This window comes from Pectinophora gossypiella, chromosome 18 (genome assembly GCF_024362695.1).
Source record: "Pectinophora gossypiella chromosome 18, ilPecGoss1.1, whole genome shotgun sequence".
Lineage (NCBI taxonomy): Eukaryota > Metazoa > Arthropoda > Insecta > Lepidoptera > Gelechiidae > Pectinophora > Pectinophora gossypiella.
Window position 1 is genome coordinate 5,337,374 of NC_065421.1, and position 15,541 is coordinate 5,352,914.

The 15,541-nt window shown below is 38.1% G+C and overlaps 2 protein-coding genes across 2 annotated transcripts in view; one reads left to right on the forward strand and one right to left on the reverse strand.

The window, feature by feature from the left end:
• Nucleotides 1-5,304, forward strand: part of LOC126375155 (transmembrane protein 245) — a 19,753-nt gene extending 14,449 nt beyond the window's left edge. The window contains exon 13 of the mRNA XM_050022014.1: nucleotides 1,075-5,304. Within this exon, the coding sequence (XP_049877971.1) occupies nucleotides 1,075-1,093 (19 nt within the window). The 3' untranslated portion in view covers nucleotides 1,094-5,304. The remainder of the gene's footprint in view (nucleotides 1-1,074) is intronic.
• LOC126375154 (beta-mannosidase) lies at nucleotides 5,292-15,412 on the reverse strand. Its single transcript, XM_050022013.1, has 12 exons — nucleotides 15,009-15,412; nucleotides 13,910-14,056; nucleotides 12,867-13,012; nucleotides 11,989-12,182; nucleotides 11,337-11,595; nucleotides 11,040-11,199; nucleotides 10,508-10,633; nucleotides 9,771-9,945; nucleotides 8,891-9,488; nucleotides 7,640-7,769; nucleotides 6,251-6,636; nucleotides 5,292-5,966 (listed from the first exon to the last, which is right to left on the reverse strand). Exons 1-12 carry the CDS (start codon nucleotides 15,106-15,108, stop codon nucleotides 5,727-5,729), a joined length of 2,661 nt encoding a protein of 886 aa, XP_049877970.1. The 5' UTR covers nucleotides 15,109-15,412; the 3' UTR covers nucleotides 5,292-5,726.
• Nucleotides 15,413-15,541: the final 129 nt, after the last annotated feature.

A 15,541-nucleotide genomic window follows, 5' to 3' on the forward strand; every position in this document is an offset into this window, starting at 1 on the left:
CGACAGCGTTTATATAAAAGCATTTTATTTTATGTCTGGGTGAAATTGAAGAGATGTTATTTTTTTATAATATACGTAGGTAAGTACTAGCATAATACTGAAATTGATACAGAATTATTTGCATGCGGAATATAAAATAACATATTAATTTTATGTTGCATGTTTTGGCCATAATGCGCTGCAGTATAATATGTTTATATGCATTTTATTCGTTATTTTTTTTATTTATGTACGTGTATGGATTAAAGGTGGTGGGCTTCAACGCCTAATTCATTCGACCTTCCCACGGAACCCGATATATTGGACGAGGTACAGTGCATCAAGAAGAGCACAAAACTAAAAACTCTATTTGTATTGCTCTCGCCCAGGATATAAAATAAAATTTTGTAAGTAGAAATGAAGTAAAGGAATCATGTAATCATTTGCCAATTTGTCAAAATCCATCGTCTGTTTCCGCTAGCTCGAAATGTTTAGTTCATATTCCGCTCTTTTTAATGCACTGTATATGTCACTAGCATGATCTAAATGTGTCTTTTAGAATAGTTACACGATTTTCTTTTTAAAGAAACGACACATTATTTATAAACATCGTTAAAACTCTACCGGTCCTGTGGTTCACCGACTTGCTTGTCAAATGAACAGTGCCACGCCTGGATTTTCTGGGTTCATTATAGACGGCCATACGGTTCACCATCTATCACGTTGGTCTAACAGAAAGCTCGGTGAACCGTGGATATTTCCTCCATCTTGCGATGGATATATCTCTGACTTCCCCAAGTGGAAAAATAGTAATGAGCTTATTGTATGTGTTAGGAGTTAGATTAGGACCCCATATATTTAGGTACTGGTACCGAAACAAACCGAATTGTGGTTTAACGGTATCAGTGGTTTACCTAACAATGTATAAATAAAAAAAAGGTAGGCATTGAAGCTACCTCTTATCAAACTGTATGCTAGCGCCACCTAGTGATCAACGTGTACCCCCTAAAGCATGTTACATCAAATGTTCTTAAAATAAAAGCCTAAACCGTGTCACCGTGTCACAAATTAATTTAATCGGATATTTCTTTTCAGACTCGGTGCTTTTCTATGAAGTGTTGCATGGACCACTAACAAATGAGGCAACAATATCATTGTCAATTCGCTGTAAGCAATGTACGTATCGTGATACTAACTCCGACATTCATAATTATGTAACAGAATTGAAACATACTAATAGTATTGTTATTTTCTAATGCAACAGCACTGAACCACACACCGGCCACTCCGTACAAAAATCACATTCTTACCGTGTGCCGCCTTATCGCGTAGGTGCGAACGAGACAGACAGTCCGCGCTCCCTCTTACTCCTTAGGGGCTTATGACTATTTATACTAAAGGAAGACCAAGAGGGAGTAAGGGAAATCTAGCTCAGCTTCTGATACGAATTAATGCGACGCGGAGAGTTACCGTTCTACACACAGTATTATTTATTCTATGACCGAACGCGACACTAGCGCTCGACCGGGCGCGAGAGCTGAAAGTACTCTACTGAGTACTAATAGTTTTAATTGAATGTTGCGCTGTGAAACGCTGACTATTGTCATTAAGGGCAGCGCTAAAGTTGCTTGTAGAAAATAACATGCTTGTCTTTGGTTAAGTTGAACAATGTGGCGATTTTGTTTTCTTCTTTAAACATATATGGAGTTTCTTCTTGATCTTTTGATGGCTCACACCCAGCGTAACTCAGTAAAAAGTTGTATGTACCTACTATGGATAAAGCACTTCAATTAATGGTATAATAAAGTATATTTTTCGGACATCATTATACGGTCTTCCCTGCAAAATAACAATAAGATCTGTCGTAAATAATTATGTCACAAAACACACAGCGTACTTAGCCACTCAGAAGATATAGAAGCACCCAGTAGTACAAATAAGAACAAAATTCCACATTGTTTTCAACACTTAACAAGCATTGAATAACAACAGAATAGTCCCTATGCATAACCGTTTCATACATAGTAAAAAATGTAAATCGCATAACATCGAAATATACCTATACATACATCGCTAAAGATTGAAAAGTAACAAGGAACATTTATTATTAAGTAGGAGTATTCATCAGCTCTTAAACGAGGTAAGATTTTAAGTACTAGAATCTACATTAGGTTCATTTTATTCACCAAATATAAATAATTAACTTAATAGAAAAGAGAAACAAGTTTGAGGATTTTCACTCTTCAGCGAAGATCGAGGTCCTTATTTTTGAGTCGCTCGCTTTCAACTCGCATGCAAAATATATCTGTCTCATCCTGCAAATGACAAGTTCTGATGTGCTAAGTGAAATAGGTATATATTTTCAAACGTGAGTTGAAAGCGAGCGAGGAAATAGGCCCCAGTTCTGCCTCACAGCTTTAAACAAAACAATGCGGTGCAGGCACTAATTATTATAAGTATACTATGTATGCGTGCCACAAAATGTGTACCTTTCCTATTATTTTTAATGGAAATTTAATATTAACATATACATATATTATTATATATAATATGATATATATATTATTTACATTTATACAATAATTTATTAATGTGTTACGTCTGTAAGGACGAATAAATTTAGCTAATTATTAACAAGAAATTAAAGAAGCTTTAGTACGGGTCACTAAAATTCCTATTTAGATATATGTATTGAATATTATGTGAAAAATAAACATTTTGTTATATGAGATTATTCTTGTGTTTACGTGAAATAAATAGGGTTATTTTAAAAAGCAACAGTAGCAATAGCATGGATGTGATCATGTAAATGATTTTATATTGTGACGTCATAATACTAGGTTGATATTTGGTTGTAATTTATTTGTAGCCAAATGCCATAGGTAATTTGTAAAAGATAACTAGTTTTGTCAATCTCAGGCATATGCTTCATAAATGGACGATATCAAATATCATCTATATGGTTACTACGCTACAAACCATCAAAGACACAAATGCAATGCAACTATACAACACCCTGTGAAACGTAACATGATGACAACGACAACGACAGCAGGGAGGTTAAAAACGCCACATCAAAGCAAAACAAAACATCTACTAAAAACTTCGTCTATATGGCCAGTTTACACTTAACATAAACAGCCTATATACGTCCCACTGCTGGGCACAGGCCTCCCCTCAATCAACCGGAGGGGATATGGAGCATACTCCACCACAGCAGTGGCAGTTTACACTTACCTACTATTATTTACTTTATTTAAATACATAATGGTCTTAATTTTATTTTAAGTTATACCAGTAAATTTTTATATCCGCCGAAAAGAAAAGGGACGGGTAATCGACAGGCATACAATTTGTGCAACACACGTCAATTTTAGGCTATATAAAACAACCCTCTAAAAATTCGACATTAGCCAGTAACTCGACAGAATTAAGTTGGCAGCACACGTCACACGTCAACGGATTGCATATGAGCGAGATGCCTATTTTATTCGCCCGGGTTATTCAATCATTTTAAAATTAGGACGTGTCTGCAAGAATCGGAGCCATTACAAGCCTATTCAGGCCAACACACACTTAACTTAGCCGTCCTTTTCTTACAATAAGTGCAAGAAAGAGATAGAGCTTATTTTAGTTCTGTCAAATTAAGTTGGTGGTTGGCCGAATCGACATGAATATAGGTTTTGTGATGTTGTTCATTTATCACGTTGAGCTAATAAAAGCGCGGAGAAATTCAGGTACTTAGTTCCTCGTTCGATGCCTGTACCTTTGACTAATATTTATTTATTATACATTTATTGCTAAATGAGATCTAAACAAACGACTGAACGCAACTCCTTGCTTACTAGTCTCTCTATGTTCGTGTCCTAGTTTATAAGCAATTTTAAGGCTTTTTAACGTAAAAGTACTTTATTTACTTAACAAGGTGCTTTTCAAGTAGTTATAATTTACGTTTGTGACGTTTAATATGGAATTGGTAATGTCAGTTGTGTCGTGTTGGCCTAGAATAAATATATACGTATAGGCATATTTTTTATACTTGATCGTCTTTCTGTTGATGGTTCCGGCCAAGTATCACATAAATAACCGACGATAATGTGAAATGAATGATGGTAAAGAACTTTTTAGAGACCTTTTTTCTTAATTTAAGTTAGTAGGTTTCTGTTTGTTTGGCTTATACACATTGTTTGCAACAACCATTGAGCCAAACCATTCTTAATTAAAAAAAAATATTATTTATATGGTAACATTCGTTCCAACCATTCACTCTCTCTTCATTTTAAAATTATATCGAATCAACACGTTCTCTGTAATATCTCTTTTGAAAAAATTAATAAACCGTGAAATTGCCGTCACAAACTCTTTTATTTATGTCTTTCCTAGACATAAATGATTATATTAAAGGTATCAATACGATAGAACTGACAGCATGGAAGCTCTAAACTTCTTGTAGGTAGAAAAACATAACCTAATGGCATTAGGTCGGTTCAACAGAGCGCTTCCCAGCGAAAGATTATATTTATATGCATAACTATTATTTTTACAAAAACAAGCACATGAATTTGCAAAAATCAAAAATTTACCCAGCAGGGATTTAAATAGCTATTTCTGTTATGTATATGTAAATTTTACTTTTGCAATGTGTTATAACTGAGAAGAGCTCACTTCTAAAGTCTACATAGAATGAATTAAACATAATTAAAAAGTAAAATGCAATGCGCTGCGCTGTGCTCTGTTTACACTAGCCTATAATGCTGCATTAAAATGTGGTACTAACTCCAAGCAAAGTTTATATTTTTATAAATGATTTGTAATTGTATTTTTTATATAATGTAAGTTTTATTGGCTGAAACAGACCAACTACTGAAATCGCTAAGTTTTAGCTTGTTAACCATGTATGAAATATACTCGAGATTGTTTAATATTGTGTGATAATATCTTTTAATATATTTTGTTATTGTGGACGGTCCTAATCTTATTAAATACATGTATTTATGAAGACAAATCGATAGATTACGAAAATTAAAACGAGATGTATATTGTACGTTTTTGAATCTATAAAGTCGCAAAAATATTCTGGTAGTAATGTAATAAAGTAATAAATCGTTGGCAGCCATGTGATATGTATCGATGGCGACAAAGAATATACTAAAACCCATAATATATTATAATTGTACTTAAAAGCCCTTACCAGTTGCAGGAAATCGTCCAAAGATTGTTTTAGATTTGTATACATATTATATTGCAGGCGATTATGATTAGTTGTATGACTAACGCATGTACGCAGTGTCAGGTAAATGAAATAAATATCATTATTTGCTTTTATGTACTGTTTTATTTATTTCCTGACGTAGTACCACAGACTATTTAATAGTTACTACGCAACAGATAAATCACTCGATACAAAATTTCGTATACCTACCGCGATACTATTGTAATCTACTCAGCGACATCGTTGGCAACCGCTGCGTGCTAAAATATGCCTAAGAACTCCAAGTGTACTGTTGTTACCTCTTCGCGCGTCCTCACCGGGCCGCAGACGCCCTGACGCTACCCAAACGCATTCTGAGGCGGGAAACGAGGCTTCGTATTAAACCGCACCGCAGAATTCTTTAAACTCTAACATTAAGAACTTAGAATTCCCGCCCCAGGAACGCTCTTGAACTTAACTTTAGGCCATGACTTATTCTTTAGCAATAGACATATCTAACATTAATTCAACAGTACATTTCACTTAAAACCTATCACTAGTCTTCATAATAATATTGATAAGTGATCATCTCATTCAGTTCTTTGACTGACACGTCGACGGTGGACGAGTAAGTCGTCCTGTAGTATGGCGTGGTGATGATGAGACCGTTCTCTTGGAAGTAGCTGTGGAGTATAGGAGGAGTCTCCAGCCATAGGAAGAGCACAATAGTGTCCACTTGTATGTCCACGTTGTACACGTAATTGCCTACCGCGCTGGATACTCTGGAGACGGATATCTGTGGAAAATTAAGAGTTACATTATTCAGTCAGAAATGACGTAACATACGTTGACCAAATTGGCGATGTCCTGCAATCTACTCTGAACCGGCGTGCGCGTATGAAACAATCGATGAATGTGGAGGAGAGAAGAATGTCAGGATCGAAGCAAATGGAATTCCAGTCTTTGCTTGCCCCTATAGGAAATAAGCGTGAGTTCATGTATGCATGTACAACGTAACGTCATTGTGGTCCTGTCAGACCCGTCATTTACATTCATCCATCCAACATTTTAATCCCTTACCTTTATGTTAGGTTTCTTCAACCCCTTGATCGATTTCAAAGGCTTCGGGAACACAAAATTGTAAGGAGAAGACTCGACGCCTTCAGCTTTAAATGAGAACTTCAGGAAAATCTCTTCTTTATTGATGTCCCAGACAGACAGTTTTATATCCTGCTTCTTAGCGCTTAGAGGACCCACTGAAGCGTTGAATGTTTTACTACTGATTGGGGTAAGACTGGTCCAGTTATAAAAGTCGACTTTGATCAGTCCGTTGTCTATTGGAACGAATCTGTCATTAATAAGGTACACGTCGATGTCTCCTGACGGGAGTAGGCAGGGAGACACCAACACAGGTGCGAAGAAGTTTACTGCGAAGTAGTGTAGTACTTTCCATCTGCGTTGATAATCTGAAAGTTTTAAAGTGTTTTCAATACTTATTGAAGTCCTAAAATGAACCATATGATGGTGATCCATCGCCCATACATGTGGGAGGGAGCCGGAAAGTAAACACTGAAGTCTTCACAACCGACTATATATTAACTTAAAATGAATTTACATAGCACAGAATAGAATTAACACCTTAATATTCGAATTAGAGAAAAAACCTTCAGCGACGCGCACCTACATCGCGCGTCGTCCTCCATTCCTCTTCTGTCCCTTTCTTTTTTCATACCTCTCGCTCTTCCACTCCGTTCCACCGAATACATCATATCTTTTCTCTTTCACACACGTATCTTGTCTCACATTCCTGTCTCTTTCTTACTCGTTCATCGTACGAGTATATTATCTTACTCTTTTACCTACACCTTCATACATCTCACATTCATATACCTGGTTTAATAGGATATTATACTCCCCTAAAGTTGAATGCACTTTAGTGATCGTAGAGTCCGATACACTATATTTCACTAGAAATAATACAATGCGGAATATTTCAAAATACCCCAAGAAGGCTTCAAATACCGTAAGTTTTACTGCTTGCCCTTAGTCGGTTTTGACTACACGCGCAGAATGACAAATAGCTGAAAACACTTATGCTTCATACAGGAACTGATAGATAAAAAAATATATTTAAATAGTAGTATTTAGATACCACGACGGATATGTATGTAGTGAATGATAGGTATGTTAGTTTAGGAGCTCGGTGGCACAGCGGTAAATGCCCTCGGTCTGCGATTGTTGAAGTTAAGCAACTTTCGCAAAGGCCGGTCATAAGATATGTGACCACAAAAAAAAAAACAAAAAAGTTTTCATCTCGAGCTCCTCCGTGCTTCGGAAGGCACGCTAAGCCGTTGGTCCCGGCTGCATCAGCAGTTGTTAATAACCATCAATCGATCTCCCTATCCATCCATAGGGAAGGCCCGTGCCCCAACGAGGACGTTAATGGGCTGATAATGATGAGATACTGACCCATGCTGGACCATGACGGAGCTTGCCACACATCGTTTATCTGCCAATACAAGGCACCCATGGTGTACCAATCCTCTTGGCTCTGCCTGTAGAATTCCGTCTCCGCTTTAATAGCCATAGCTTGATTTATCTGCAACAAATACGTCGACAATATTATACTTGTTGTCTGGAAGAAATTGCTTCTGAGTAATAAAGACGTCCATTTGTATTGTAGTTATTATTATTATTTTTATGTCGTTTCCATATCTCGGGACTGTGACGTCCCGGACTTTTGGAAGGCGGGCGTAGGGCAGAAGCCGACATGTAGAAGCCAAGACAATTTACTCTAAATGTGGTGTGAGACCAACCGCGATTATCCCTGTATGCACTATGGGGGTGCACCCAAAGACAATCCCCGGTTCGTGTCGGACTATTGCAGATTATGAGAACGAAGGGAACTAGTCTATTGGGTTTATTATTATTACTAGCCCACATCATCCCACTGCAAGGCAAATGTCTCTCTCCCGATTTTGGGCTCTCTCTTTCCAAGATGTCAAGAATGCATCCAACTCGCCACGCCATCTTGGTCGGCCACGGCGCCTTTTCATTGATTGGCCAGCAAGTTACGAACAAATGACTACATAAGAAATAATGTTAGGAAATATGTAACTATTTACTAAAGGACGTATCAATATCCACCAGCTAACATTGTTTCATGCATGTGGTCATCTACTTATTCGTGGTCTTGTGAAGGATGTGCCTCTGACTAAGTGGTTCAGTTGAAAATTTTGTCCTGAGATTAAGTATGTTATTTAAAGTCTATTAGATAAATAAAATAAAACATAAATAACAACACTTCACGCATTGTTCGCACCTAGAGGTCGCAGTTTTTATGAATTCACTTCAATAAGTTTAGAAATGCTTCTCATTATAAAATGTAGCTCGGTGAACGGAGTTGTGAATTTTAATCAAGAAAAACGTAATAATAAGTCCGACATTTTATCACGTTTTTCTATGACGTCACAGTGTGCTTTTTCGTACAAAAGCCATAATAAATTTATGTTTTGACGTTTAGTAAAAAGTAACTGATTGGACTACTTGGAAACTAGCCTACTATCCAGTGTGAAAATGACCAGGACATTGATTACCAAAACATTGAAATTAAATCTACTAGTACTCTCACTACCTATGAGAGAAATACCTATGACAGGATATACTTATCGAAACACAATTTAAGGCTACCGAAATCATCCTAAATTCAATGAAACTTACCTGACTGTAAAAAACGAACTTCTTAAAGTAATCATATTCATCTTGTTCAGAGTCAGTGGCATTGTTTTTCTCCAACTTCAAATGCATTTTCATCTGCATCCAAATGAAATCATACCCAAAAGGACTGTGTTGTCTGTGCTTAGAATAGTCGCTTTCTAAACTAAAATCAGCTTTTTCTTTCGTAGCGGATTCCATTGTGAGTAGACTGGGCAGGGATTGGAAGCCGTATTCTGAAGCGAATCGTGTTCGAGGGTAGATGTTCATATCCCAATTATCCTGTATATAGTTGTAATAATGCGTGTCTCCAAAATGTGGGTCGTATGGGTTCTCTGCGATGTACCCTTCGGCTTCGGATTGCAAACCATTTGTAGGGCTCGACACTAGATATCTTCTAGCGGGGTCTAGCTCCTGCACGATGAGTTTGATGGTGTCAACGTATAGTTTGATGTATTCTTTCTTGTATCTTTTGAATTCTGTCTGTGTGCTGTACCAGTTGCCGCGTAACGCTGCTTCGTTCTCATTGTTGCCGGCCCACACTGCGATAGACGGGTGGTGTTGTAGACGCTTCACGTTCTGCTCAATTTCTGTCCCTACAGAACTGTAATGTTACATTTATTTTAAGTATTTTTGTCTTTCTTAATTTATTCAATTGAGACTAGCCACTAAAAATTTGATCACCGAACCTGTGATCCGCGATTTCGAATCAAACTTTCTGTCGGGACTTGAGCACCGAATTTTACAAAAATTTTGTACTCCATTGTGGATTGTGGAGGAGTTAGGGGTAATAATCAACATATTTGTCAATTTTTGAACCTAACCTAACCACTAATCCCAATACCCTCCGGCAATCGGGTAAGCAAAAACAAGACAAATATCTTACTCAAGGAACTCCGAGTCAACAGGATACATGGAGCAGGCGAAGAGGAAGTCCTGCCAGATGAGCAGTCCGAGCTGGTCGCAGCGCTGGTAGAAGTAGTCGGACTCGTATACGCCGCCACCCCACACACGCAGCATGCCCATGTGAGCGTCCACCGCAGCGTCAAGCACGCCGTCCACTGAGGGTAAGTCACAATAAAACCAACCACAGTACATAACACTTAAGCCGTATGACCTAGGAGCGGTAGGCCAAGATTGTCACTCAGTGGATACCTCAGGAGGTGTGCCCAGCACTGGAACGTGTATAGACTGTTTATGTTATGTTATGTCGGATACCTCAGGATGGATATCGGGAACGAGGTTGACCCCGAAAAAGATAGCGCGAAGATCTTGATACCTACCGGACAGATTGGCGGCATTTCGCCTCTGCCCAGCACTGGGATAATATAGGCTAAACAAACTCAAAAATAATACATACTTACAATCGCATTATTGTGTGGTTACAGTCACAAGCAACCAGAAGATTTGCACTACTTTCGATACGAAATCCTAAAATGCATAGGCATAATAAACCACATGGTCACAAGTGATCAGCGCATGTGGTCGTATGCCGTAGTAAGCGAACTCTTAGGACTGGCTTACTACTAATTTATTCTGCATTGGAAGTGAATAAAAATCATAGAACAACTAAACTCGTCATCCGTTAGGAAATGTTTTTAAGAGCATGAATATCGTACATACCGATTTCTCGATCGTAGCCCTTCTCTGGCAGTATATGGCCAGGTATCCAGTTGGATCCCTTCATAAATATCGGATAGCCGTTCACTTTAAAGTAAAATGTAAGGCCTTTGCCTGCTGATGAGTTGCCTGAAAAACATAAGTAACTCTACATACATCGTAAAATGGCGCCACACAGAAAGGGCGCAAAATATTTAAAAAATGTGATTAAAATAAATAACAAAGAGAATTTAGTTAATTTTCATTTAAATAAAACTGGCCATTTCTTCCAAAAAATCATTTTTCGTCCGCCTTTAACCAATAAAAAGTAAATTTATATTATTCTTAATAATTCACAAAAGGCATTAGTAACATATTTTTTGACGAATTTCTGCCAGTGTTACATATTTTTTTAAAGAAATAACAAAGAAATAAGTATACAAAAATTTTAATCAGATGCGTAAGTGGACCAAAGAGATTTCATGCTATTTCTGTCTCTTCTTTTACTTTTTTATTTCGTTAAGAAAAAGTTGTTACTGTTTATTTTTCTATTTACCGAATTTCTTAGCCGCGTCCTCTTCTACGAGTTCTATGGTACGGAACCCGACCTGTATCTTCTTGAAATGTTCTTCCCCATGCTCGTTACTAATCGATATTCTCAAATCATACAGGGGTTGTTTCCCGTAACCGTTAGGCCACCAAATTTCCACTACATTCTGAAAAAAACAGAAGTTTTTACTGCCTTTTTTTAAACTTTTTCCCACTTTCTCAACTCTCTGTATGGCAGTCATTCAAGTAACAACTCAAAGAAACTACTTGTTTCTTGAATCTTTAATTCAATTACCAAACTTACCTCACTAATAGTCAAATTCAGTTCAGCTTCAGTACTTCCATCGTTTTTAATAATCGCATCCACTGACTTAGTTAAGCTGATATTCTGTGGACCTTCCACTGCGAGGTCGGCCCGAATAAGTCCTGTCCACCTGTCATTCATCGGGTTAGCCTCTAAATACGCCTTGATTGTCAGGTACCAGAACTGACCCGCCTTCTGCGTATGAGTCGTCACCGACCTTATTATTGCTCGGTCGTAGAATTCTATTGCGACTGGTTTCCTAAAATATTTAACGCATTAAGTATAAAAAGTTACTTTTACAAAAGAGATTTCTTCTGACGTTGTCGAGAACACTTCCATTGTTGTGTATTGAAAGATATAAAAGTTCTTACAAAAGAAATTGCCAAGCGCTATCCCCCGCGACTCTTGAACGTTATCTATCCAGACGCGACATATTTTTTGTCTGCGTCCATTGATCGAAGCCCGCGTCATTTGTCGCGTCCATCTCTGTATCTACTCCACCGAATATTATTTGATGCACTTCAACGTCTCTCTAGAATTATCCCGTTTTCATAGGGTCCGCTTAGCTAACCTGAAGATTTGACAGGTCTGGTTTTTCACAGAAGCGACTGCCTGTCTGACCTTCCAACATCTGACAACATCACAAAATTACCAAAATCCGACAGATGGGAAGGCAGGCCCCCAGTCCCACGCGAAGGAAGCCTGCATCTTCCGCAGCTGGTTGGCGTGGCACTCCCCATTGTAATCCTTGGGCACGCAGTTAGGAGCCGTGAAGTACTTCTCTGATCTCAGGTTGGCCACTTCGATTGGCGAAGCGAACACCACTTTTATCGTGTTTGCGCCTTTCTGAAACATTTTATTTACATCAGTATTCATATTTTTTTCTGGATCCCTGGTAGCCCAGTTGCAAAATCTCTTGACTCTCACAGTCGAGCCGCAGGGTTTTCGAATTCATGTTTGAATATCACGTGCTCAACGGTGCAGGAAAACATCGTGAGGAAACCCACATTCGCAATATATGCGGTTCGGAGGTATGTCACCTAACCTGTATCGAATTGGTGATGCCTTTGCGAGTTGGAAAGTCAGACAAGTAGTCAGTTCTGTAAAAAGCCGTACCTGTCAAATCTTTAGGTTAGGTAAGCAGACCCAGTGATACGGGACAACGCTATTTCATTCATTCATCTGGATGGTTAATTAATGGCATGTTACTTCTTCTTATCGTATGGGTTGTGAGGTGGAATACCAACCTCATCAACCCTGGTGTTAGGGTTCTTATTGAGCCGCCAATGGTCCGTGACATGACTCATGTAACGACTACATACTTATATCAGTAATTAGTGACCGGGACCAAACGGCTTAACGTGCCTTCCGAAGCAAGCGTTTCTTTCTTAATGTCCTAAACAAACTAGGGTTCACCAAGTGATTTTTGTGATACAGGGATTCGAACCCGGGGCCTCCGGGCTGTGAGCCCAACGCTCAACCACTGGAGCCGGTATCTTTCAATTATCGTCAGATGATTCTTTATCTCACCTTGAGATGTGGCTTAACATCAAACACGTATCTGACGAACATGTTATCAGTGCTCCCCACCGGACTGTCGTTCACCTCCACATACGCCACCGTGTCAACCCCATGCAGCACCAAGTTTGCCACCTCATGGTTCAATTCGTCGCCAACTGAAATCAAAATTAATTCAAAGAAATCGTACAAAATTGACTAATGTTTTGTGGAAAAATGGGGTCAAGAGGAAACCCATCTTAATTCTAGTCTAATCTAGCCTACAAGATCCCACTGCTGGGCAATGACCTCCCGTTTCACTTTCGTGCGTACTCCGGCCAGTCCCTCCGGCAAGCGTCCAAGTCGTCACGCCATCTCTTTCGAGGTCTACCACGATGCCTGTACCCGTCATGAGGCACCCAATGCGTGACGATCCGTGCCCACCGCTCAGGGTGCATGCAACAAACATATCATGCCATCTTAATTTAAAAAAATGGCGAGGGTAAATCCATAATTCTTTGTCTTTTCTTATCGACGACAGCCATAATCCGTGCTACACAAACTGCTCAATAATATCAAAAGTCACAAATTGGAACCTCGCTAAGATCAATTTATAATCTTTGCTGTGTCAAGCTCCAGCGAAACGCCTTCATAATTCCATAAGTGGACATCGTGATTCACGAAAAATTTCATTACTTCTGGGGGGTCAAAATTGCGACATCGAAGCAAATCAACTAAAAAAGCAATATTGCTATTTGACATTTGCGCACTTACTTTTATATGTGCAAATGTCAATGCTTTTTTTTAGATGAACTAATAAATATAATTATGTAGGAAAGTGAGAATGCTATGTAAGGATAATGAATGGGAATTTGATTGTTTATATGGGAGTCTTAGGTGCGATGTCGGTCGGGTGAGAGGATTTTGTTTTTAATATAAGGTGTGTGTAAAATAAAAGGAGTGAAGACATTTAAAATATATCCTGTGTTATTTCTATATCCCACATATAAATATAAATAACATTGCGCATATTTTCGAATTCTTTAATCTAAAAAAAATATTAACCTCAGACATACCAGTAAAACTCCCCTGATAAGTCCAAGTGTCGTAGGCCACCCATCTCGTAAGCACGTCGTTGAACCGATACAGGATGTCTCCTATTACTCCGGCGGTTTCAAGGTCGGAGTAGATGCCACCGGGCACTTTAGCCGGTATTGATATTGCTGGAAACAGACGTTGGTAGTTAAGGTCTTCAGATATTAATTATCACCTGTTAAAATATTGCTGGCTGAATCACCTCATAGCCCGAAAATTAGGACGATTCCTTGCTTCGGAAGGTACTATTTACTTAAGTAAGTATGTACTTAGTCGTTATAATTATGAACCATGTCAGGGGATTGATGTTTATCCAGTACTATTGAACGTCGATGATTCCGTGCATCGGAAGGTATGTTAAAAAGTATGATCCATGCCGCCTCTGGTTGTTTGAAGGGAGTCCCAGCAGTAAGATATAGGTATACATACCTATATCATGTGATAAAGTAACCTTAAGCTGTTTTTCTGTAGAGTTTATCGATTTTTATTCCGAAATCCGCTTACTTAAACTGGGAATCGAACCCGAACCTACAGATCTTGAGCCAAGCAATCTAACCACTAGACCACAGAGGCTGTTGCCGTATCTTCAGAAACCAATTTATTTTCATAGGACTGAATATCTGGTACACCAAAATTACTTTTCTTTTATCTATGAAGTTCCATATTTTTCAATTTCCATAACATTTTCTTTGTCAATATTTACCTATTGATGTAGATCATAATATTTATTACTGAAACACATAGGCAGCTATCTATTTATTGATTATATCGCTGCCTGTAAATAATTGCTAGTTAGTAATATTGTCTGTCTGTCGTACTAATGAACTAGTTTCAAGTTTCACCACAATTTCTGGTGGGAGAAACCTGATTATTGTAATCGACACTTATCGTTTTTGAAACCCGTTAAAATGTTATGCAACGCATGTTCTAAACATGTTTATTTTATTAGTAAGATAAAAAGCTTCTTCTCAAATAATTTTATTTAAATAAATTCTCTAAGTCGAGGTATCTCTAACTTAAATTTAAAAAATTAACAAGTTCCCCAGCATCTATTTAAGGAAAAATTAAACATAAACTTACATCCATTGGCATTGCGGACAGTCCATTCAATGTTATCCAATACTTGTAAACCATTAATTTTATTACATAGTAACACTATTAAAAATAACTTCAAACACATCTTCACTGTGCTGGAGCCTTTTAATTTTGTTTTTTAATAATTTATCTTTGAAGTAGTCGATAACGAATTCAAACAAAATACAGCACTTGACAAATGCCTGGTGCTATCTAATGATGGTCGCACATTGTCGATAAAACCGCATATTTTAAAGTTTTAAACTCCGCTCCACTAATAGCACTGTTTACGATGCACTGTTACGAGAGTTATGTTTAATTTTATAATGACAGTGAACGATATTAAAGTTAAGATAATATTGTTAGGGGCACACGCGTGAGGAACGAAGAACGAGCTCAATTGTGAGCGCAGTAATGAGAGAACGTTTGTCGATAATTGGCTGTTACGTCATTCTGTCTACACAATTACACATACCTGTACCAGGGTAGGCAGACTTCCTTCCTACATCTCTTACTTCCTCCAAGTTCGTTAATCGCGT

Bases quoted from the DNA above. Each gene is read 5' to 3' on its own strand.
- LOC126375154 (XM_050022013.1), bottom strand. From the start codon at position 15,108: ATGTGTTTGAAGTTATTTTTAATAGTGTTACTATGTAATAAAATTAAT. The intron at 14,057-15,008 runs GTAAGTTTATGT...GTCTGTTTCCAG, and splicing joins TGTCCGCAATGCCAATGGAT to CAATATCAATACCGGCTAAA. The intron at 12,183-12,866 runs GTGAGATAAAGA...AAAATGTTTCAG, and splicing joins ATGTTAAGCCACATCTCAAG to AAAGGCGCAAACACGATAAA.